This window comes from Macrobrachium rosenbergii, chromosome 22, assembly GCF_040412425.1.
Source record: "Macrobrachium rosenbergii isolate ZJJX-2024 chromosome 22, ASM4041242v1, whole genome shotgun sequence".
Taxonomy (NCBI): domain Eukaryota; kingdom Metazoa; phylum Arthropoda; class Malacostraca; order Decapoda; family Palaemonidae; genus Macrobrachium; species Macrobrachium rosenbergii.
In genome coordinates this window covers 7,683,498-7,709,761 of record NC_089762.1, presented here as the reverse complement: position 1 = coordinate 7,709,761, position 26,264 = coordinate 7,683,498, and the positions used below count along the sequence as shown (strand labels likewise).

Sequence of the window (26,264 nt, the reverse complement as noted above, 5' to 3'; positions counted from 1 at the left end):
AAACGAGAGAATGAGAGGCAGGGTAAGGAAAAGGGAATGAAAAGCAAGGGAAGGAACAGAGGGAAAGTAAGGATAAGTCAGGGAAGAAAAAGGAAGAAGGGAAAGGGAAAGGAAACTGGTAAGAAGGGTAAGGAAGTAGAAAAGGCAGGAAAGAAGGGAGAGGGTGAAGGCAGTAGTGATAGTGAGGTGGATGGAGGTGAGTGGATAAAAGTGGATAAAAAGAGGGGGAAGAAGAGTGTAATGAGTAAGATGAATGTAAGTGCGAAGTGGACTCTTTGTATTCGGAAGAGGGTATGAAAGGACAAAGTGAAAGTAGCGAAAGTGGGAGTGAAAGTGAGAAAGAAGTGAGAAAGGCTATGTATGTGAGGGAGGTACCCGGTGTGAAAGGTATAATGAGTATGGAAGTAGGGATGTGCATAATTTCTTTAGGGAGTATGAAAGGTTTTGTCAGGATAAGTATGGGGAGAGTAAGAGAGTGTGGGCACGAGAATTAGGAGAATATTTGACTGGGTTTTTGCTTGATATGTATAGGGTTATTATGAGTGTAGGAGATGTTGAGTATGACAAGGTGAAAGCTAGACTAGTTGAGCAAGCGGGCGTATGAAAGCGAGTGTTAAGTATAAGAGGAAGAATGAATTTGATGAGGCAAGAATGAAAGCTGGGAAACCTTGTCACTGTATGCTTGTAGGCTGGAGACGTTGGCAAGGGAGAAGTTTGGGGATGATGGGATAGATGAATGTAAGGAGTTAGTACAGAAGTTGTTAGGGACAGTGCCAGATGGAGTTAGAGAATTTGTGAACTTGAAGCGGAAGGAGAAGAAAAGATGGACGAATGAATGGTTGACTTGGGGAGAAATTTTGGAAATTGTAGAAGATTATGAGCTTGACAGGGTTATAAAAGAGAGCAGAAGTGTAAGTGTAAGGGCTGGGGTAGATGAGAGAGTGCCAGAGTTTGGAAGCTTTAGGGATGCAGTGTTGAGGGGCCCAATGAGAATGGCCGATAGTGTAATAGATAGGAGTGTAAGAGCAAGTAATGGGGAGGTGCCAGTGAGGATGAATGGTGGGTTTGTAAAGGGAACAACGGGTTGGACGGGTTAGGGATAGTAGTGTACAAAGGGAAGGTCGATGAGTGGAAGTCGAGCGAAGTGTTTTAGATGTGGAAAGGAAGGACATACAAAGAATGAGTGTAGGTGGGCTTTAGGAGCGTGTTTCTCGTGTGGGCAATCGGGACATTTGGTAAGGGAGTGTACGAAAGATAGGGGGTTAAATGCTACAGGTGCGGACAGGTGGGTCATATTGCTAATGGTTGTAGGGGTACCAGTGAATGTAATATGTGGCAACTGTGGTAAGAATGGGCATTATGCGAGAATGTGTTCAGAACCGAGAGCGAAGTGTGACGAATGTGGAATGGAAGGGCATGTATCAAGTGTATGTAGACGAAAGAGGGTGACTATGACAGCGAATTCGGGAAACTGAGTGTGAAGGGGGTTCAAATGGGTGGATCCTCCAGGATGCAAGCGGCGGTGCGTGATGCATGTACGTGAGGGGTTGTTGCATGAGGGGGGCTTTGCTGGAAAGACTGACGAGTGCATGAAGCAATTTGTTTGATAGAGTATGGTAGAAAACGTAAGAAAGGGAAGAACGTAAGTGAAAGGAATGATCGTAAGTTGTGTGATAGGGGTGTGAGTGCCAAAGTGAAAATGAGTGATAAAGCGTGTAATACGGATGAATGGGATGGTATGAATAGAACGTATAGCATATGCGGGTTTGATATAACCGAGTTGACTGAACGTGTAGGGGTAAGTGAACGGTTGGAGGTGAGCGAAAGTGTAAGAGTAAGAGAGCGTAGCAGTGATAGACGAGTGATTGAAAGCATGAATGAATCGTTGCAAGAATTGGAAAGGTCAATGAGCGAATGGGATGGGTTAGTTGAAGAATTGGGGGAGGTATTTGGGAACGAGTTAGAGGGTATAGATGAGATTGTGGATGAAATTGAGAGTGGTAATAGTGAAGAAGATAGCGTGAATCTGAGAGAGAATGGAGGAGAAAATGTAAATCTGAATGTTGCTGGAAGAGAGAGCGAGTCTGAGAGAATGATTGCGCGAACGCGTTCTAAAGGACCTGCTGGTGAGCATCCATGGGTGTTACGTAAGGCGATTTGAATGCAGTGTGAAAGGTGTTGGTTGGGAAATGCTAAAAGGGGGAGAATTATAGAGGGATGAATAAATTTGTTTGTATTTAGCATTTCCCAACGTTTTGAGAGAGAGAGAGAGAGAGAGAGAGAGAGAGAGAGAGAGAGAGAGAGAGAGAGTAATGGTCGTTGGTGAGTGCTTCGGTTGTTGGAAGAGGGATGAGGTCGTTAGTTTGTTTACGGCGCTGTCTGTCTGTGGAATATGTGAAGGATTTTTCGGTTTTGGAGGCAGTTTTGAGTCAGAGCTAGTGCCGGTCAGTCGTTTTTTTGGTCTTAAACAGTTTGTTTGTGTGCTGATTCAGAGTTGTTGTTTTTCCTTGTTAGTGTGCTGTTCTTGTTGCTGTATGTTCGTGAGTCGTGTGGTTTTCTGTTTTGGTTGGGTTTGTGTGGTTTTGTGTGCTGTGTTGGCGACCGTGGACGCCTTACTCCATCTTCCAGCAACCGAGGACCAGGGTGAGTGTTGTGTACTGTTTTTTTGTGGTTTTGAATTCCGCCACAACTCTATTTCCTCTGCAGGGTTAACCTGGGAGGTACTGAGGACTGATGTTACTGTGTTTTGGTCCAAATATAGATCTTCTGAGAAGGGGTTAAATATTTGCTGCTCGAGTTCTACCGGAAAGATATAACCTCCCCTTCCTCCCCATTGCTGAACCCTAGGAAGCATCGTGACAGCTTAAAACGAGCTGTTTCATCCTTAAAACTTGCTGCCTGGAGCACACTACAAATTTCGCACATACCTGGCGTCCAAGCAAATTTGTCTAGTTTTTTACAAGGACTGTGTTCATGGCATGTGGTATGGGCTGTACCCACTGGTAAAAAGCGAACCGAGCAATTTGCTACAGAACACTTGCGCTGAGGGTCCTACATAATAGCAGCCCTGTAGTGAAAGAACCAAGTTGTTGCTAGAAACAAAACAGCATAAGTTGTTTTTAATATGGGGCACTTTTGAATGCATCACAAATTTCTTGAACTAATGAGTTATTGAACTCAGTGCCATTATCAGATATAATGAGCTGTGGGGCAGAATACCTTCAAAATATCTTATCAAAGACAGTGACTGCACACTCTTTAGCTCCTTTACTAGTTAATGGTATCAACTCTGTATATAGTGAGTGAGTCAATACACACTAATACATTTCTATTCCCTTTACTCGTGGTGTGAAGATTAGTGATAAGATCTATGGCTACTCTTTCAAATGGAGTCTGTGGGATAGGATATTTCCCTAGAGGTATTTCTTTATCTGTTCTTCCCTTGTAATTGTTGCAAGTATTGCAGCTCTTCACGTAATTACTAACATCCTTGTAAATTCCTTTCCAATGAAAAGATCTCTCAACTAGTCTAACTGTCTCATCCCTTCCTGGGTGAGCTCTCATGTCATCATCATGCATTAACTCAATGACTTTATTTCTTAGGCTCTTTGGTACTATTCTTTTATGGAGCACTCCTAGTAATTGATCAAATGGGTCACACTCATGACACATCCAAACTAGTACGTCGTCTATGACGTTTACCATCCAATTCTGTTACTTAATTCTGCTCGTTCCTTTTGTCTAAATTCTCTTTTATTCTCTACAAAACTGAAGATCTTTAAATCTTCATCACTTTTTTGCTTACTTATGAAATTTTGTCTGGAAAGTTCTTCTGTGTAATGCATGGTAACCACATTGCTTATGAATTCGACCTGTTCTGCTTCGTGACCTATCACGTTCATACTATCACCTTGTGTACTATGCCTTGATAAGGCGTCTGCCACTTTATTGGCCTTCCCTGGAGCATATTTCAACTCTATGTCATAGTCTTGGGCTGTCATAAACCAACGAGCTCTACATCTGGAAAAATTCGGATTCTTAAGCATTTCTACAGCAGCTGAATGATCAGTGAAAACAGTTATCCTATACCCAAATATGATATACCTGATGTGCTTTAAAGCATCTATTATAGCTAAAGACTCTAGGTCTGTTGCTGAGTAGTTTTTACTTCTGTGGGCTTTAGCTTTCTATTGTAATACGTTCTCGCATTATATTTGTTATTATGTCTTTGCATTAAGCATACTCCTATACCAGTGCAACGTGCATCTGTAGCTAAAGAGAATTCTTTACTGAAGTCTGGGAAACTAAGTACGGGAGAATGAGTTAACCTTTCCTTTGGTTCATCAAATGCTTCTTGTTGCCTTGTTTTCCATATGAATGACACGTTCCTTTAATAACTCCGTCAGCGGAGCAGATACACTGTAGTTGTAAAATTCTTTAAGTACTTGCGGTAAAAACCCACTAATCCCAAAAATGACTTCACATCCTTCTTACACTGAGGTGTAGGATACTCTTTGATTGATTTAATCTTTAAGTCATTTACTTCCACACCCTTTTCACTTAGTGTGTCCCAGGTGGTCTATTTTACTTCTGAGGAAATTGCACTTCTTTAACTTAATTTAAGATTCGTCTTCCTCAGTCTCTTTAGTACTTCTCTTACCAGTTTTATGCGTTCTTCAATTGTATCTGTTGCTATTATCAAATCGTCTATATAGCAATGTACATCCTTGCCTAATAAATCACCTAAAATCTTATCCATTAATCTCACAAAGGTTACTGGGCTTGACTTCAGACCAAAACGCATTCTCACATATTGATATCTACCATTGCTTGTACTAAAGGCACTTAATGGTTTACTTTCCTCGTCCAAAGGAATTTGTAAAAATCCTTGCAACAAATCTATTGTGGTAAAGTATTTCTTGGATCTGATCGTTGTGATAAGATCTCTCATAAACGGCATTGGATAAGGATCATTTTCGGTTATCTTGTTTAACCTTCTGAAATCTACCACTACTCTGTAGGTTTTATTCTTTTTTGGAACTAGCAAAAGTGGGAAGGACCATGGAAATTTTGATGGTTCTATTATTCCTTGCTTATCCATTTTTTGAACATTTCTCTTTCAATGATCTCCTTCTGGGAATGGGCTACTGTATAGGCTGGTATGCAGATTAGGTTTGTGTTTGGTGAAATTTCTATTCTATGCGTTATTTCACCTGTATTACCCAGTGTATCGCTATCCATAGCGACTATGTCTGTATTCACTTAGCAAATCTATGAGTTTCTCTCTAGCACAGTCTTCCTTAATATCTTTCAAGTGAGACCTATCTTAGCTCTTCTCAGTTTCATGTCCTGGGATGAATTTTCATTTTCTTTATTAATTGGTGGTACCGTTTCCTTCTCTACAACCTGAATGGGAACGGTGTACAGTCATACCTCGAAATTAAGCGAGGTTAGGTTCCGGAGCCCCTCGTGCAAGGTGAATTTTCGTGTAAGTTTGGCATGGTCTTTAAAAATACTAATAAATGTTTATTTCCAGAGTTTAAGTACTAAATATGACCCTAATCATGCTCCCAAAGTATTAAGCTAACTTTTAAATGAACTAAAGTTAGTGTAATTTTATTTAAAATTTAGCTTATTACCCTTAAAAAAGGAATACAGTAAATGGTTCACATAAAAATTGAGTACTGCACAGTTTCATAATAGTGCATTTACAGTAGGTGCGTACGTATACTAATGTTACCCCTAATTCATGGGATGCCGTTTTCTTTGTCACTTAGAGTAAAAGCCGTTTTCTTTGCGTCACTAGGCAAAACGTCATGTGTCCATACAATATCGAAAACATGTACATAATGTTCGTAGAAGGTAGTACAGTACAGGTAAAATTCAATCAATTTAAAATTATATACTGTACAGGTAATGACGTACAAAGAAATAATAAGTTGTAAAAGTATGTTTGAGTGCTAACTAAGAGAGAGAGAGAGAGAGAGAGAGAGAGAGAGAGAGAGAGAGAGAGAGAGAGAGAGAGAGAGAGAGAGACAGAGACTGTAATAAAGTAACTCTACTGCTTTTGTATCGTATTTATGAGCAAATATATAAATACAAATTTTCCATTCTGATTTTACATCTAAACACACGAAAACTTAAAAATTAAATACACTTTCTACAGGGGTATCATCTTTGAAAAATGCAGTAACTAAGGGTATCACATCTTGTAAAAGTACACCAACTGAACGTGCTGTAATTACATGCACATACAGATTGCACCAGCACTTTTCTCCGAGGTGAACTGAGTAATTTTCAAAGAATGACACTTACACAACTCTTAGTTACATCTCTGATATTACATTAACGAATTCATTTTATCAAATGAGCTCGACAGAACAAACTCATCCTTGTGACAAAGACTTTGCAAATGGACATACTACTTGTATGATATTTATGTACAGAAATCTAAATATACATTTTCCATATCGATTTTACAGTTAAAAGCATGAAAACTTATAAATGTACTTCAAACATTAAACAAGCATTTTCCGTAGGGGTATCATCTTTGAAAAGTGCAGCAACTTTGCAAATGGTTATCACATCTTGTAAAAGTACACTAACTGAATGTGCTGAAATTACCTTTGCATCATATTTATGCATGTACAAAAATAAAAATAATACATTTTCGATACAGATTTCACACATGAAAGCATGAAATGCATTTTCATAGAGATTTTACACATGAAAGCATGAAATGCATTTTTCATACAGATTTTGCACAATAAAACATGAAATGCATTTTTCATACAGATTTTACACAAAAGCATGAAATTCATTTTTCATACAGATTTTTCACATAAAAGAATAAAATGCATTTTTCATACAGATTTTACACATAAAAGCATGAAAACTTGTAAATTACTTCAAAAATTAAACACCCACTTCTTCAGGCCTTCTCGAGAATTTCGTGTGTCTGTGAAAAAATCGCGTATGCCCATTAGTTAGGTTCCAGTGAAAAGTTCGTGTGTGTGTGAATTCGCGCAACTCGAATCGTGTAAGATCGAAGTATTACTGTATACCTCTGCTAAACCTAATTCTGTGCCCTGTGTTAGCCTAACCTTTCTTCCTCTGTTATTTATAAGCTGCAAAGCTATTTTACCCTGCCTGACTTCATGCAGACTATAAGAGTAATATACCCCCTTTACTTGCGCTCCTTCAGTAAGTGTGAGAATTTCCTTCCCTTCAAAAATTGGATTTACTGTACATTCTATCCATGCGCTCTCTCCAGGTTTGTCTTAACTCCCTTTCTAATTTCAAGTAAGTTTCTTGGTTGGATTCTACGTGAGTATTTATCTGTTGAGAGCTCGTGCTGTATACTGAATCTCTTCCCTCTGTCGTGTCTTTCTTTAGAATACTTCTCAATGAAGAGTGCTCTCGAGTCAGGGTTCTTCCTGTTAATTTACATAGAGGTATTCTAGAAATTTCATGACCCCTTTTAACCACTAATTGCTCTCTAGGACATGAAAAATGTGCACAATTTCATGCAGAATACAACAAAAAATAACTCATGGTTGTAGCTTTTATCAGTTTTGAAATATTTTCATATAAATCACCATAAATAGAAAAAATTCGACCTTCGGTCAACTATGACTCGACCGAAATGGTCGAAAAATGCAATTGTAAGCTAAAACTCTTACATTCTAGTAATATTCAATCATTTACCTTCATTCTGCAACAAACGAGAAGTCTCTAGCACAATATTTCGATTTATGGTGAATTTTTGAAAACTTTTTTTATGTCCACATGTTACGAATTCATGCATCATTTTGTGATATTTTCTCTGTGTTGCTTTGATCGTTTTACAATTTTTTATATACCAAAACCATCGCATTTAGTGTACAATACAACGAAAAAAAAAAAAACTCATTAGCTTTAACCATTTTGCTCACAGCGAGATTTGTATACAATTATATATGAAAATTTTTTTTCGCACTGTCATATATTCCAATATTTATATATGATAATGATATTTTTTTTTCATTTCTGATGGTTGCATACTAAACTTCAGGCAATGAGAAAAAGAGGAGCCAAAAATGAACTCTTAATCTTAAAAACTAAGCGAGCTGTGATTTTTTGAAAAAAAACTTTCTTTCCGCTTTGGGGCTAACTCTCAAACCCCGCCGGCATACGGCAGACACGTTTGTAAATAGAGGCTCGGCATTTAAGGGTTAAACAAATGGAAAAAACATATCTAGACATTGTAAGATTACATGATATACAATTTATCTGTAAGAAAAACATTTTAAAATTACATCTTCACAACAAATGACGAATCTGCAAGCAAAACATCAAAATTTTCACAGAGACACATAAACACTTGTAAAATGGTTATATGTATTATAACACCTTACATATATATATATATATATATATATATATATATATATATATATATATATATATATATATATATATATATATATATATATATATATACATATATATATATATATATATATATATATATATATATATATATATATATATATACTGTATATATATTATGTATGCAATATGTATGTGTTATATATAATCTTATGCAGGTAAAATGAAGAGCTTTTTCCTCATTCTGTTCCTCTCTCACACAAAAGTGTGAATATACAAATATATGTATATGGACAGATAGGCAATGCAGAGAAATATATAGATAGATAGATAATATGAATAAGAACTGAAACACATAGATAAAAAATTTACACACATATAAATACATTTACCTTTGTACAATAAGAATTCATATTGCATATATGTATGTATGTATGTATGTATGTATGTATATATATATATATATATATATATATATATATATATATATATATATATATATATATATATATATATATATATATATATATATATATATATACACATATACATACATGTAATATGACTTCTTATTGTGCAAAGATAAATATATTTGTTTAAATTTTTTATCTACTGTATGTGTTTCAGTTCTTATAAATATCTATCCATTTATATATTTCTCTGTACTGTCTCTGTCCATATACTGTACATATATATGTATATATTCACACTTTTTTATGTGGGAGAGGAACAGAATGAGGATAAAATCTCTTTCTTTTATCTGCAATACATAACAGACACATTGCACACACACACACATACAGTATACAGGCAGTCTCCAGTTTACGACGGGGGTTCTGTTCTGACGCCGCGTCGTAAGCCGAAAATCGTCGTAAACCAAAATAATCGTGGAAAATCGTAAGAAAACCTTACTTTTAATCCTTTGAGTATCCTTTGGGTATCTTCAAAATGATGTAACCTGCATTTTTAATGAGTCTTTCATAGAAAAACCCTCCAAAATTTTACCATTATGCTTTTTGGAGCCATATGAGAGAGAGAGAGAGAGAGAGAGAGAGAGAGAGAGAGAGAGAGAGAGAGAGAGAGAGAGAGAGAGAGAGAGAGAGAGAGAGAGAGACCGTTTGCCTCACCGCTTATTTACCAGTAACAGACTTGGAATCTCACAAAACTACAGTGTTCCCCCATTTTCACGTGGGAATAGGTTCCAGAACCTACCGTGGAAATGCAAAATCCTTGGAAAAGCAAAAATCCCCTAAAAATATGCTTATGACTGCCTACCTTGAAAGTTCAAATACCATATGTGTACTTAAAGTATCATCCTACATCAAATATGGCTGAAATTATTATCTTATTACTATGGTATTAATCTTTGAAATTATATCCTTAATATAATTTCAAAGTCATCTTAAACACTAGTACCCTTTTCCAGCCAGAGAGAGAGAGAGAGAGAGAGAGAGAGAGAGAGAGAGAGAGAGAGAGAGAGAGAGAGAGAGAGAGAGAGAGAGAGAATTACCACTACGAATTACATTCAGCCATTCTTGTGCTGGCACGGGCAAGAGAGAGAGAGAGAGAGAGAGAGAGAGAGAGAGAGAGAGAGAGAGAGAGAGAGAGAGAAAACTCTAATCTCTCGAGGAATGTTAATCCATTTCTCTTTACTGCAACTGACGACAACAAAAAAGTTTTTTTTCTTTGTTTTCCATATATGTACTGCTACCTTTACTACGCATTTTTAAAACACTATGAACACACACACACACAAATAGTGAGCATATGTAAGAGACTTAAATTAGCAGTATCTTTTCCCTTTTCCTGGAAGAGAGAGAGAGAGAGAGAGAGAGAGAGAGAGAGAGAGAGAGAGAGAGAGAGAGAGAGAGAGAGAGAGAGAGAGAAATTGATCTTCTACCCTTGGTCAGAAATGTCAAGTAATTGGACATATTTGACAGTTCCACCCTCCCTCTCCCAGCCAAATACCACACCCTGTCTTGCTCTGGGCAAAAGACAGGGTGTGATATTCTTTGTTTAAAACTTGAAATAATTTACTTTAAAAATGCATAAATGTTTCAATTACAGTATATTGCTATTATTATATTTAGTCATTAATCTGAAAATTAGTACTTATTATTAGGTAAGTCATTTAGTTTATCATACCAATGTGGTTAGTCCTCACCATCTCCCAAAAATTTGTTAAAAAATTCTTGTGCCATCATTCTCTCTCTCTCTTATCTAAGAGAGAGAGAGAGAGAGAGAGAGAGAGAGAGAAAAAAATACTACTCACCCTCCTTTTTAGTGTATGCCAAGCCCTTGAGGTACAAGCTTTGTGGTTGGTTAAAATCCCACCCTTCCTGCCAATACCATGTCGTCAAGGAGTGCGAGAAGGGGAGGAGGGGGTTGTTACAAGTTGTTATTGGCTACTTTCAGTCATTCTGGCCAATAGCATATCGTCATGGAGAGAGGGGGTTGCTACGAGCTCTGTTACTGGCTACTTCTAATCCCTCGAGCCGATATCATGTCGTCATGAAGCCTACGTCAAAGTAATACAAAAATTGTAACGCAACCGACGATGGAATTTTAGTATATTCTATATTTATATACAGTAATCCATATTTCTTTGAATGATATATGCAGTACAGAGAGAGAGAGAGAGAGAGAGAATGGGCAGTTGGCCTTACTTAAATCTCAAAAGTGAAATTATTCGTGGATTATTTGGGGAGGGAGGGAGAGATGTGGGTAGGTTGCTGGTTACTGATTTTACATGGGTTTAAAGTTGTCGCCCACTGGGACAATTTGTCTTGTTGCCAATCACAGTCAACATGCTAATATTAATTGGTCTGTCTTAAGGAGCCAGGGCTCCTTTGAGGATGAAAAGCAGCTATATTATACAAAATCCTTGTTACTGTGGTATACACTGATGAAGGAAGTGCCAGTCGTCTTTGGATAATTAAAAATTGTGGTATACACTGATGAAGGAAGTGCCAATGGTCTTTGGATAGTTAAAAATTGTGGTATACACTGATGAAGGAAGTGCCAATGGTCTTTGGATAGTTAAAAATTAAGGAATTTTTCTTGCAGAAATATGACATTCACACAACTTCATGTGAGCAAAAGTTGCTGGAGGTAGTCTCTTCAGTGTCTCTGGATTCTACGGATTTAAAAATACACTTAAATCCTTTCTTATTTTATCAGTTTCTGTTCTCATTACTTTCCTCTCTTATACATTTAATTGTTCCATTACTTTTGCTTGGAAATTTACTATATTACTTATATATCTCCAATATACCACTGGGAGATAAAAAAATTAAGTACAGTAATTTGTATACTGTATATCAAAAAGTAATAAATGCTGCACATATCTAACAATAAAGCTCATCCACAAAGATCAAAGTCAACAGAACTGGTTAATGAAAAACACCAGCACATTAACCATTAAACGCCTACTGGACGTATCATACGTCGACTAAAATTGTCTGTTGGGTGCCAAGTGGACGTACCGTACGTCGACTACAAAAAATTTCAACCTTCAGTCAACTTTGACTCGACCAAAATGGTCGAAAAACGCAATTGTAAGCTAAAACTCTTACATTCTAGTAATATTCAATCATGTACCTTCATTTTGCAACAAATTGGAAGTCTCTAGCACAATATTTCGATTTATGGTGAATTTTTGGAAAAAAAACTTTTTTCTTACGCCAGCGCGGTAACTCGGCCGAAAATTTCAGAAATTCTTTCGTCATTTTGTCGTAATTTTTGCACTGTTCTATATTAGCCGTTACATAAAGTTTTATATATGAAAATGTGTGCAATTTCATGTACAATACAACAGAAAATAACTCATGGTTGTAGCTTTTATCAGTTTTGACATTTTTTCATATAAATCACGATAACTGCCAAAATTTCAACCTTCGGTCAACTTTGACTCGACCGAAATGGTCAAAAAATGCAATTGTAAGCTAAAACTCTTACATTCTAGTAATATTCAATCATTTACCTTCATTTTGCAACAAATTGGAAGTCTCTAGCACAATATTTCGATTTATGGTGACTTTTTGAAAAAAACTTTTTCCTTACGTCCGCGTCAGAAATTCTTTCGTCACGTTGTCGTAATGTTTGCACTGTTTTATATTAGTCGTTACATAAAGTTTTATATATGGAAATGTGCGCAATTTCATGTAGAATACAACAGAAAATAACTCATGGTTGTAGCTTTTATCAATTTTGAAATATTTTCATATAAATCACGATAACTGCCAAAATTTCAACCTTCGGTCAACTTTAACTCAACCGAAATGGTAAAAAAACGCAATTATAAGCTAAAACTCTTACATTCTAGTAATATTCAATCATGTACCTTCATTTTGCAACAAACTGGAAGTCTCTAGCACAATATTTCGATTTATGGTGAATTTCTGAAAAAAAAAAGTTTTTCCTTACATCTGCGCGCGGTAACTCGGCCGAACATCTCAGAAATTCTTTCATCATGTTGTCATAATGTTTGCATCGTTTTACATTAGTCGTTACATAAAGTTTTATATATGAAAATCTGCGCAATTTCATGTAGAATACAACAGAAGATAGCTCATGGTTGTAGCTTTTATCAGTTTTGAAATATTCTCACATAAATCACGATAACTGCCAAAATTTCAACCTTCGGTCAACTTTAACTCGACCGAAATGGTAAAAAAACGCAATTGTAAGCTAAAAACTTACATTCTAGTAATATTCAATCATTTACCTTCATTTTGCAATAAATTGGAAGTCTCTAGCACAATATTTTGATTTATGGTGAATTTTTGAAAAAAACATTTTCCTTACGTCTGCGCGGTAACTCGGCCGAACATCTCAGAAATTCTTTCATCTCGTTGTCGTAATATTTGCACCGTTTTATATTAGTTGTTACATAAAGTTTTATATATGAAAATGTGCGCAATTTCATGTACAATACAACAAAAAATAACTCATGGTTGTAGCTTTTATCAGTTTTGAAATATTTTCATATAAATCACGATAAATAGAAAAAATTCGACTTTCGGTCAACTTTAACTTGACCGAAATGGTCGAAAACTGCAATTGTAAGCTAAAACACTTACAGTCTAGTAATATTCAATCAATTAGCTTCATTTTTCAACAAACGGGAAGTCTCTAGCACAATATTTCGATTTATGGTGAATTTTTGAAAAAAACATTTTTTTACGTCCAGCGCGTTCAAATTCATGCATCATTTTGTGATAATATTTTATCTGTGTTGCTTTGATCATTTTACAATTTGTTATATACCAAAATCATCGCAATTTAGTGTACAATACAATTAAAAAAATTAACTCATTAGCTTTAACCGTTGTGCTTACAGCGCGATTTGTATACAATTATGTTTTTTTTTGCTGTCATATATTCCAATATTTATATATGATAATGATATTTTTTTCATTTCTGATGGTTGCATACTAAACTTCAGGCAATGACAAAACAAAGGAGCCACAAATGAACTCTTAATCTTAAAAACTAAGCGTGCTGTGATTTTTAAAAAAAAACTTTTTCCGCTTCGGCGCTAACACATCGAACGCCGCCGGCATACGGGAGACGTTTTTGTAAATAGAGGCTCGGCATTTAAGGGTTAAGCTACAGCATTAAGCTAAGCTACCCTTTCCATGTTTTACAACACCAATTTTCTGTAGTAAGGGCACTGTAAAATGAGCTGCTGTGTTTCTGATACCAATTCTACTCATATGTCTATTGAGTGAAGTTGATACAGACTGTTAGTGGAAGTGTATTGTACTACTATACATCAACTAATACCAAAGATCTGACAACAGCATGATTTTCATTCAGTTTTCCTCATTTACTGTGCTATGTTTGCTTATCAAAAAAGATAAAAGCTTGAATGACTTTGTAGGGTGTAGGCCTCAAAAGAATAAGTTTGGTAGGTAATGCTGTCTTGTGATTACTTTGCAAAAATAACATGCATACCTTCACATAGCTGATCAATGTACACCTAGCTTTAACTCTTGGAAAGTTACAGAAATATAGCTTGGAGTGTTTAACCCTTAGTGGACGGATTGAGCTTCAGTGTGAAGTAAAACAGGTTTGGGGAGGTGGACAGATTGAGCTTCAGTGTGAACCACAATTACGCACCACTGTTATGGTAATAATGATTCGAAACAAAGGTACCAATACTTCTATATGCTATAAATTCACTAATGGCAACTTTTATACAGACGTGAGAGTTAGGCCAGTATCAGTAATGCTTGTGACTTCAAGGGGGAAGGTGCTGCATCTCTCTCTCTCTCATGAGTCTTTTTGTAAATTTGCTTGTAAATATGCAAGGGGGTTGCTGTTTTTTGTTTTTGTCTTTTACGATAGTATGCCGGTTGTAAATGTAATTTTACAACGAAAATTGCAAAGAAATATCAGAAAATGCATGTAAAAGTAAAAAAAAATTTACTAAATCTTCCTTCTCATAAATTTACGTGAATATTTTACAAAAAATATGCAAAAAATTTGTTACTGCTTCTATTTCTTATGTTTTGATATTGTGTGAGCAGTAATAATAATTTTACAAAATACAAAAACTTATTTATTAGAACAAACATATATAAGTTGGTAAAATTTACGACTGTCTTGTAAATGAGGCACCACAAGGGGTTGTAAATGGTCATTTTCAACTTCTCGTGGAAGGTAGGGAAAATTTTTTAGAATTTCTTTATTTATACAGTGTGAATATACGTGTCATTCTCTTTCCATTGATGTGATTTTTTATTTTGCCGACTTCAAAGTTTCCCCGGTCTGGGGTGCTGCACATTGATAAATTATGCCGTCCCTAAAGGGTTAAGCAACTGAACTGCAGATTTTTCTACTGAATGTTCACATTTGTTTCAAATGGATCTGCAGCAGTTGATAAGGATACAGTTTCCATAAATGACAGAATGAAACCTGCTCCCTCATTGTGCTTCCTTTACACTGTAGGTTTTATTCATTACTGTATTATGGTAACAATATATTATGTTCTTAACAAAATGGAAAAAAAAAAAAATATTCACAAATTATTTTTGCACCTTAAAAAAAAGTATAATTTCCCTTTCCAATGGTGTACCTATTATTGCTATCTATGCCTATTATTCCACATAAAAGCATAAGGGTATATAAGCAAAAATATGGGGGAAAATTTTATGATTTTCTGTTAGGAACAGGTTTAGTAATACTGTAATCCTATCTGATGTCTAAATGCTTACCAGATTAATAAATCTGGAGAGGGGGGCATAGTCCTGTCATTTCCAAAGTATCCTAATCATCAGCATCATCATCAAAATCAGTAATGATCTCATCTGATATGATCCCATACACAAGATCACCACTGTCTACCTCAAGCCAGCCATAAACATGACTCTTAACATTATTTATGAACTTCCTTATGCATTGTTGGAAGTCTGTAACCAACCCCACCCCCCCCAAAAAAAAACCCTTGAAATTCAACTTTAATCTCTCCAGCATTCCGTCTATGCCAACAATGTCCCAAAGTAAACATTCAGATGCCATTCCAAGTGCTAGACCAGTTGTAGATCATCCACTTGCCAGAATAGTTCTGAAGATGCTAGTCTGTTCCCTAGACATATCTAAGGACTTGCCATGCTCCTCCTTGTTCTTATACAAGACTCACTACATTTTCAGAATTCACAACGATGCCCTTGTCCTTTGGTGGATAGACCAACTCAAACTCAGCTGGGAGTGATGCATGATGATTTGCTGAAGAGCAAAATAGTCTTTACCTTATCTCAAGGAATACCAAGCAACACCATTTGATAATAGATGACTTCCTTGCAGAAATAATTGTGAAACCAGTCTTTAATGATAATGGCTATGAAACAAGCTTCTCTAAATGGCACTAAATCAGATGCTTATCCATTATATGAGTGGTTATTATGAGTGTCTACACTGCTGGTTTTACCCTATGGACACCCAAGGGGTTTGCAAAACACACAACAGCCACATCTTGCTTGTTAACCTCCTGACCAAGCAACTTCTCTAACTTATAACCCTGGGTATTAGTGAACACAGAGTGGTAAAACAAAGTGTCATAAGTACTACAGATTTGATATCTGACAAGTGCATGACTGGTGACTAAATCTTTCCACTTCTTACAAAATCTGTTGAAACCTTGCTTTGCAATGTTCATAGATTTACTAGCCTATACCAAAGTTTGAACCAGAAGAGCCAAATTTCAGAAGCTTTGAACTCAAAAGTGCCTGACAGCCAGATGAATTTCTCAGTGGTCATCTTCAGCTTGGTCCCACAAACCAGCACACCAGCCAAAAGTTGCTTATGGTACAAATGAGAGGACTGTTCAAGCAAGCTGCTCCCTGCCTGGGCTGAGACATCACTTTCATCTCCACCTTCTTACTTGCACAAACAAATTAACAATACTGTGCAAAAACTGAATGCATCAAAACTGACGACTTCAAATATGTACTGTGTACAGTAGTGCAGTGCAAAGCTGTGCCTTAAAAGATACCAATACTAAATGGCAACTAGCAAAATGTATGTTATATATGTATCTATATGGAAGCATACATTTACTTTCTGATGGGATTAACCAACATATAAAAAAGGTTTAATGCAATATAAAATAAACATTGCCCTAAATATAGCATTTTCCTGCTCTTTGCAGTAACTTCATTCCTTACTTTTAAATTTTATTGAATAAAAAGTCACTTGTACTAAGGAAAATGATATAACAAGAAAAAACAACACATCAACCATGTAACTGTAGCCGGTGGAACTAAAAGGTGAAGTAAAAGAGTACCACATTTTCTTCAAAAAATTCTAGTCATACTGTACACTACTCACTTTTATTTTAAGCTCAATAGCATCAAAATCACTTTAGATATTCTTATATATATTATACATGAAAAAATTTACCAGCCTCATTGTCATTTCATACATTATGCAGAGCATAATTTCTTTTTTCTTTAACCTGCAGTCTAGAAGATAAAAATCTATTTGAAAAGCTTTATGCCAAAAATATGAGCACCTTGAAGCTTGTAGCATTTTTTCTACTCTTTCAAATGCTTTAGTGTACATTACTCTGTCTTTATGTAGATTAAAAACATGGTCAAAATACACAAAATTACTGCATAAGACATAATAAAATTACAAAGTTCATTACTTTTAACTATACCTGGTGTAACTGCAACTGAAGTGAAACAATGCCATGTTTTCTTAACTGAATTTTACTAATTCAGTACTGGATTCAATTTGCAATGTATATTACTGTGTGCAAAACTGTTAAAGCCAAGAAGAAATGCACACCCCTCACATCCACAAAATAAGGGGATAGAAAGCACAGCTGTTGGTACTCGTTCTGTAAATAAATATACGTAATACATCTCAAAAAAAGGCTAATGGGAAGTGATGAAAAAAAGATGCCAGATTTTTTATTGATTACTTACCATTAATATGCTCTGTATAAAATGAGTAAAGACCCATCAAAGCTGACTGATACACATAATCCTGAAAATTCTGCAATAAAGTGCATATAAAAACAATGTTAACACTTTTAAAGAATTTTGACAGGAATTTCTTACTAAAATAACTGATGCCATACATAGCAGTTGAACCCCGTGACATATTTTTTCTAGCTTTTTTGATCTTCATAGCAATAATGATGTCCTTTGGTATATGGCAGCAGTTTGTCCTTTCCCTGCCCCATATTCCACAGTTGTTTTCAGCAAGCTGTACCTGGTACAAACATGACAGCAGAACCATTTTCCCTCTCAATTCCCCAGAAGTCTCCTGGACTTACGGGCTAAGACGTTCCTCCATTGTTTGGCAGGCTGAAGTGCCATCTTATGACCTAAAAACATCAGCCACACACACTTCCACTTCTCTTGGCAAACATGAAACAAGATGTTCAACACACTTTAAACAATTGAGTATAATCACATAGTACATTTAATTCACCACTCAAAACACAATCATTTAGAATAAACAACATAAACGAGTCATCAAAAGTTCCTATGGTAAGCACAGTGCATTACCAAAAGAGATAAGAGCACAGCAGGGAAGGTATTGTCTCTAGGATCACTGGATGCCAACTGATGCCAAGTTATGGGTCTTGAAAGTAGTGCCTTCACTATTATTATTATTAAAGTAGTTTAACCAGACCACTGAGCTGACTTTCAGCTCTCATAGGGCTGGCCCGAAGGATTTGATTAAAATACTAGGTCAAGGCCTGAAGTCAAGCGCTAGGACCCAATAGATCATCCGATACAAAGATGAATGAATTAAAATGAAATTAAAAACTGCACATAAGCACATCCTCTCATACATAAATACATTTACTCAGATTTCCTCACATACACACTAAAACGGAATATTAAAATTTAGAATATAAACTAAACAAAATTTTTAAAATTTTTCTTTTTTGTAAAATTCAAATGTTAAAAGGGTTTTCATGCTTTTATTATTTACTTATTTTTATATTTGTTAATTAAATTGCAGTTCTTCAAGAACATCAAAATTACAATGATTGAAAATGTGAAAGATTCTGACAAAATTTCTTTCACTGATCTATTTCCAAAAGTAGACATTCATTGTCGGTCATACTTTGGACATTCACATGACACATGTCTGACCGTTATTATTACATCATGTAAATGATGCTGTATGCAGTGATTCAGCAATCATCATCATCATCATAAACCTGTTTTTCCCTCAATGGACTTGAATCTAAAATGAGTTCTCTCTGCTCTCTTTTGCACTCTTTTCTCCATGACTTCCTTGGTCTTCCTTCATGTCTACATTGTACTACTTCCATATTGACTGTTTTCTGACCAACTCATCCCTTATCAATACATGTCCAAACCACCTCAATCTTTGATATGTTTATTTCCAGCCTCTTGATACCATCAATTCCTCATCCATAATATAATGATCCCACCATACCCCAGTCTTGAATCGACTCTATTGCCACATTTTTTCCAAATTTCCATTTTCTTTGTCAGTAATTCAATAAGTGCTATAGACCTCATGTACCCATTACATGAAAACTTCTGACTGTATGGATTCAATATACATTTCTGTACAACAAATATCATACAAGAGAAAAACTGCAATTTGATTATACATGCAAGGCCTACTGTATAAATGAAAAACAGTAAACCAAACCATTTTAAATGTAGGGTTATCAGTATGAGAAATAACAAAATAGCTCAACAGAGACCAGGAAATTAACTGTACATCAGAAAAAAAACTTTTAGCATCCTAAAAAATACTCACTTTAAATCCCAGGTATTCAAATATATCTGTTCCTCTGCTCTTCCACTAAAATCGTGACATGCAACAGTTCCATTTACTGACGCAGTGTACACTAAATTGGGTGAGGTACAATCAAACTTCATAGCCTGAATAGAACCATTGGCACCAGTCTGTAAGGACCAAACCCACATGTAAGCAACAATATACAGAAAAAGTGGTTATTGCAAAAATCCTATGGGAACCAGAAAATATACAAAATTTGAACTATTATTTGCCTACATATAGCTAAAAAGGTAGAAGTTATTTTCAATAGCTACCTCACACTTCAACATCAGTTAGCTTATTTATGATTTGATATTTCACTAATTCAAGAATAAGAAATCTCTCTTATTTCACTCTCAAGAATAAGAAGCCTCTCTTATTTCACAAACTCAAGAATAAGAAATCTCTAAAACTGCAACCATATTTAGAAAAGCAAAATTCTACCAGCCCAAAGGCCCCTAATACAACAAATAAGATAAATAACAATACGTATCATAAATAACACAGTAAAATAAATTAGACATAAAACAAATAAAACTTTGAAGTAAGACTCATGAAAGCTACTAAGCAATAAAGCATTTGTGCCATGTTTGAAATCTGGAAGTCCTGGTGATTCAGCTATATGATTAAGGCAGGAATCAAAACTTCTGAAAAATTTTGAGGTATTGAGCATTATAGAAGACAAAGCAACTGTTAGAATTAACTGCACATCAATTACAACTGTAGTGGATGGTAAAATGTGGACAGATCTGAATTTAAAGGATAATACAAATTCTGAAATATCTTACACAGCATGCACAATGAGATATGATCTGGGTTAAGGAATTTAATAAATCTCAAGTTTTTGGCAAACAGTGGAAGATGTGAGTCAGCTTCTGAAGACCAATTTGTTGGGAGAACAAAACTCAAAACATGGATGAATAAAGCAATTAAAACATTTCCTCAGGAGAGACAGGTCTACATACATCTTGAAAGATTTTTGCAGCATACAGATTTTTTTTTTTTTTTGCAACTGATGAATATAGAATGGACATCTTAATCAAAAGCGATTTGTAATAATTTGTAATTAAGGATAACTAAAATTTTAAATGAGGTATATTTACTTAAATTTTAAATCTAAATTAAATTCCAGTTCTACTCTCTTCCACTGGGCTTTTACTCTTTCGTCTAACTAGCTGGCTTTTCGTGAGAAATTTCCAACCTTCTCTATTTTATGAACAACTGTTTTCCAATTAATTCCAGTTCTACTCTCTTCCACTGGGCTTTTACTCTTTCGTCTAACTAGCTGGCTTTTCGTGAGAAATTTCCAACCTTCTCTATTTTATGAACAACTGTTTTCCATCCAAACTATTACTTAAAACTTGAATAACACATTAACTCAAACAATTATGACACCTACTTTATAATAAACTGTCCTTAAAAATGTATGTTACGTTCCTGTATTTACAAGGTGATTCAGAGAGAAATGCTGAAGTATCAATCAAAAAGAACTACTGGCCCTTGACCTCAAAATCATTCCTAAATATCTAGAACAACTGGGTCTCTCTTGTTGTCTTCAAGGAGAAGCTTGGTACTTTATTAACATTTAACACTCTATATAAGTGCCCACATGTAGTCAGGTACTATATGTGGAATCTAACTAAAAGACTGCTGTGAAAGCATACAGATGCTCAAAGAGAAGTCAGCTTCAGAACTGTGAGCAGACAGTCTAGTCCTGAGCAGTCAATATCAGAAATCAAGCACAAATATATAAAACTTCAGCAGAAAATTTTTGATAATAGGAGAGTTATGGAAAGAAAGTGATGTACCTGTTTTTTAATCCACATTTCTGAGTCCAGTCCCGTGTCAGCCGGTGAAATTCCATTACAGCATGAATTTCTAGGTATAACCTTGCTAGATATACCAGAGAAAAAGAGCTTTCAGGAAAGCTGGGGTTACTACCCCCAGTCGAGCGTCTTCTAGGAAGACGTCGGTATAAGGAGGGGTGAGTGAATACCACTACCACGGAAACCTACTCGAAAGATCTCTCCCTGTCAAAACCCCCGGAACAGCGCGGTGAGCCGTTACAGCTCCCACACCAAACACCCGCCAGGACGGCGACACCAGCGCCACCTACTTCATTCCATTTTCTAGCACGTGAAATCTCTGTTTCTTTTGTGTGCTCGTCTCCATTATTTTGGATTTTTCTGCTTTCTGAGATGGCGTCGAGCAGCTTTACCATTTCCAAGTTAAGTACCATCTTCTTGTGGGGTTTTGTTCTGAATTTTGGCTGTTAAGGTCTCGTATTTTCATAAATATTGAGATCTTATTATGTCGCCACGGCGTCCCCTGCCAGCCATGTCGACCGCGAGGCGACTCCTTCTGTTCTTTTCAGTGGGAGTTGTCTCCTCGTCGTTATAGATAAAATTTGCCCCTTTGGTCCCCTTCCTGGTGGTTCCTTGCGGTGGCTCCCCCCCCCTTATGAATTATTTCATTGGCCTACGGGCCTTGGTGAGAGTGATGCCCCGTCTAGGTTCCCCCCCTCCAGGTTGGGTTCCTGTTATTTTTGGTCTCACTAGGCTAATTATTTTGCTTGAAGATGGTGCTCTCTTTTAGTTTTATTTTTATTATTTTGTTGTTTGTTTACCTCGGTGCTGGCGGCAGCCTCAGATCTAACCGCTTCCCGGGGTAGGCTACGCTCTCTGTTGAGCACATTTTAGTTTTATAGTGATGGTTATTTTGTGGAGTAGGCTGTTTGCATCCATCCCCTTGCCCTGGGTGAGGAGTTCAGGTTGAGGAGTTTTGTTGCTGTTTCCTCCGGGATCGTTTTTGGTCGGGCAGAGTGAGCCCCTTAGTCCTCTTCCTCCATTTTGGGGAATCGAGTTCTTAGGTTGTGTTTCCTCTAGGCTAGTCGCCCCCTTGCCCGCCATTCTCGATCCTGGTTGGTTCTCAGCACAAAATTTCTCTCCCTGTTGCTTCCTCCTCCCTTCTGCCCTCCCTTTTTTTCCTAGCCTATGTTAAGGTTAGGACCATATTAGGCTTCTCGCCTAGGTAGAGTCGGGCTTTGGGTTGTGTTGCTTCCAGCATTCCACCCTTCCAAGATTCATCGTCTGGGAGGTATGGTGCAGTTGAGCGGGTGAGCTTCTCCCCGTCTCCTGTTCCTTCCTGGTAGCCTACTCCTCCCCCCCTTCCCCCTCCTCCTCTCTCCAGCCTTGCTCTACTCGTGCGGGTGACGCTAGATGGCGTTTTCTCCGAGTTCAGGGACTTCTCCTATTGGTTGAGAGATTCGCTCCCTCCCATATCGTCCCTAGCATCGCTGTATTGGGGTTGGCGGTTTGTTTACTTTCTCCCTCCCCCATCAGGGTTCTGACGCTGATACGGTAACATATTGCTTCAGCCTATGTTAGAAACATACGAGCATTTTACCTGTCTTGTTTCTCCGGCGGGGAAGTAAGGGCGGAAGGTTGTTCATTTGGAGAGGAGCGGATCCTTCCGTCCTCTTGAGTTCTTATCATCACTTATTACTGTTTTTGTTTTTGTTTTTGTTTTAGATAAGTTTATCTACAGGAATATTTTCCTTAATTCATTATATATGTTATATAAGTGAGTCCGGTCCTATACCCGGGGGCTCCGCTGTTATTTTACTGGCAGCCCTTAGGGTTGGTTCCTGGTCTCTCTTTCCTTCATCCCCCGGAGTACTCCGGGGTCTGAAAAACCTTTACCTTCCACTCTATGTAATTTAGAGCTTATTGGCCCAGTTTATGATTAGGGAGTTCTTCTCCGCCGGAGTATTCCGGTTGCAGTGGAGTTTCCCGGCCTCGTCAGCTTTAGCTTGCTTAGAGTGGGAGGTTCATGTACTGTTTTATTTACAGACTGTTCGCTGTGAGGAGCCGGGTGCACCGCCTCCCTCCAACAACCCTTACGGTCACGTGGTTTGCCGGACCCACGCTGGTTGTGCGGTCCGACTGGATGACCTGGTTGTCTGGCACCCTGATGGTTGTGAGGTTTGCTTCGCTCTCTGCACAACTGTCCAGGATGAGTCGGTAAGTAACAGTCTTTACATTACTCCTGCCTTATGCTCCTCATATTATATGTGGTATATTGTTTATGAGTCCCGGAATGGTTTTCGTTCTTAGCTAATTGTTGGCTTTCTCACAGGCGGATGAAGCTTCCAAGAAGTCTGCCTTGGAATCCCTCCGAGCCTGGGTGGCTGGGTTTGGTAGGAACGTTCCGTCGGGGAAGCCCTACGTCCTCGACGCCAGGTGGCGGCCGCAGTGCCTGAAGACCTTGCCACCCCTATCATCCAGCAGATCCGGGATGAGACCCAGCCACCCCAAGTGGATATCCTCTACGCTGAGGTCTCGGAGGACGTAGCCGCCATGGATCTCAATCTGGAACCCATGAACGAGCAGGACCAGGTGGTAAGTGGTGAGGTAAGTGAGGTTGTTGGGGCGGGCCCCCCTTTATTTGACTCCCCTGCTTCATCAATTTCTTCATTTGCAGGTTTTGTAAAGTCTTCCTCCTTGGGTGATAGAGCTCCGTCTGCTATCCCCAAGTTGAAGTTGAAGACTTCATGGAAGGCGAAGGGCTACAAGTCCTCGACCTCCAAGAAGGCATCGCCCTTCCCCCCGTCGAAGGCTAAGGCTTCAGGGCCTGTAGCCTCCGGGAGCAAGTCTGGTTCCTCCAGCAAAGGCGCGAGTAAGAGGGCTGCAAAATCAAGCCCTCCTCGCCAACCTGCTTTCGACGCAGAGGCCTTTGCTAATCAGCTTTACAAGCGTTTTACGGAGGACTTGGATTCGAGATTTAACAAAATCTCCGAAAAGTTGGCCAGTCATGATAACATACTGGCGGGAATGGCTCACCCACCCCCAGCCGAACCACAGTATGTTATCCCCGACACTGCGGACCTCCCGCCGTTCGATGTCGGTAACCCTTGGCGTTTTGCACTCCGGGCCATCAACATGATGGCAAACTGACACTTGATGGTCTTGGCACGAGGCGGTTGGAGGAATTGGAGTTCTTCCCCGATCTCCTGCCCCCTTACCCAGGCTTCGTGAGGCTTACGGAGGAAGCTTGGATTCGGTCAGACAAGGTTCCTAGGAGACTGTCATCGTCCCTAGGGACCAAGCTCAGTCGGCTCTTCTGCGCACTCTGACGGAGTGGCAGGCAGACAATACGGTTGACTCCTTTCAAGGGCAACTTCACTATGTTTGCCCTGGGAGACAACCTTCCCACCCCTGCTTGGACAAAGTCGCTCTGGCTACGGCCCGGCGTGCTTTGATGGTAATCCTTACCACAGCTAAGGGAGACAGACCCTACTTCCTGGTATTCCCAGGAAGTAATGAGTTCTGGCTGGAAGCCCCGTCCACTTTCACGGTCGGGAAGCTGGACCCCTTCTGCGCTTCCACGCAGTTTAGTGAGCAGCTCCCCAAGCTGCCGGAAGCTCTTTTGAAAGCAGAGTTTGATGCTCGGGTTAAGTTAGCCCGATCCTTGAACTCCGTATGCCTTTCTGAAGCTACTGCCGTCTCCTGCTCGGACGAACCTTTCTTTCAGGTATTGGCTAAATCCTTGCTGGCAGGCTTCCAGTCTGACTTATTTGAGTTTATTATGGCCAGACTGGAATGTCGGAAGTTCATCTTTGCCGATGCGACTATCCGCCACGAGCCTAACAAGCTCGTGAAAAGCTCGATCTGGGGACCTAACCTCTTCCCTGAAGAGGAGGTCACGAATGTTATGGCCGAGGCTACACGAGCCAACCAGAGTCTTCGCTCTCGCTGGGGCATTTCGGCCTATAAGCGTAAGACCCCAGAATCGGCCGCCCCCAATCGAGAGGGGGTAAACGCTTCAGGAGGCATAAGAGGCCCTACCATCAGGCGGTAGTCAAGCCGTCCCGGTCTCGGCAGTAGAGCAGCCTTCTACTTCCAAGGCTCACCCCAACAGTATGTGCTGGTCCAACCAGCTGCACCCTCCTATGTGGCCTCACCGGCGTACAACCCCACATACGAAGGCCGTGGTTACTTTCACGGCCTTAATAGGGTTGCAAGGGGAGGAAGAGGCAAAGCCCCCCATAGAGGGAAGCCCAACACCACCCCAAGGGGAAGACCTGGACGTGGTAGGGGGAATAAACCCGCTCCCTCCCACTGAGAGAACACAGGTAGGCGGTCGCCTGTTTTGGTTCAGGGACCAATGGACCTTCAGCCCTTGGGCACACAGCATTGTGTCCAAAGGACTAGGATGGAGCTGGATCAAAGACCCTCCTCCTCTAACCAGGTTTTACCAGCCACCCACGTCAATCCTAAAGGATTACGTGACAGAATTGCTCAACAAACGGGCAATAAAGAAAGTAAGGCACCTAAAGTTTCAAGGCAGGTTATTCACTGTTCCCAAAAAAGACTCCGATCAGCAAAGAGTGATCCTGGATCTGTCGCGTCTAAATCTCTACATAAAATGCGACAAATTTCGCATGCTTACGGTAGCTCAAGTACGGACTCTACTTCCGCGTGGAGCCGTCACCACCTCTATCGATCTTTCAGACGCTTATTATCACGTCCCGGTTGCGCGGAACTTCTCTCAGTTCCTCGGTTTCAGACTCGGGAATCAAGCCTACTCCTTCAGGGTCATGCCCTTCGGTC

The 26,264-nt window shown here is 38.5% G+C and overlaps 1 protein-coding gene across 1 annotated transcript in view; it reads right to left on the bottom strand.

The window, feature by feature from the left end:
* Nucleotides 1-26,264, bottom strand: part of LOC136850568 (DNA damage-binding protein 2-like) — a 336,700-nt gene that overhangs the window by 193,817 nt on the left and 116,619 nt on the right. Inside the window, exon 5 of the mRNA XM_067124193.1 lies at nt 19,633-19,781. Within this exon, the coding sequence (XP_066980294.1) occupies nt 19,633-19,781 (149 nt within the window). The remainder of the gene's footprint in view (nt 1-19,632; nt 19,782-26,264) is intronic.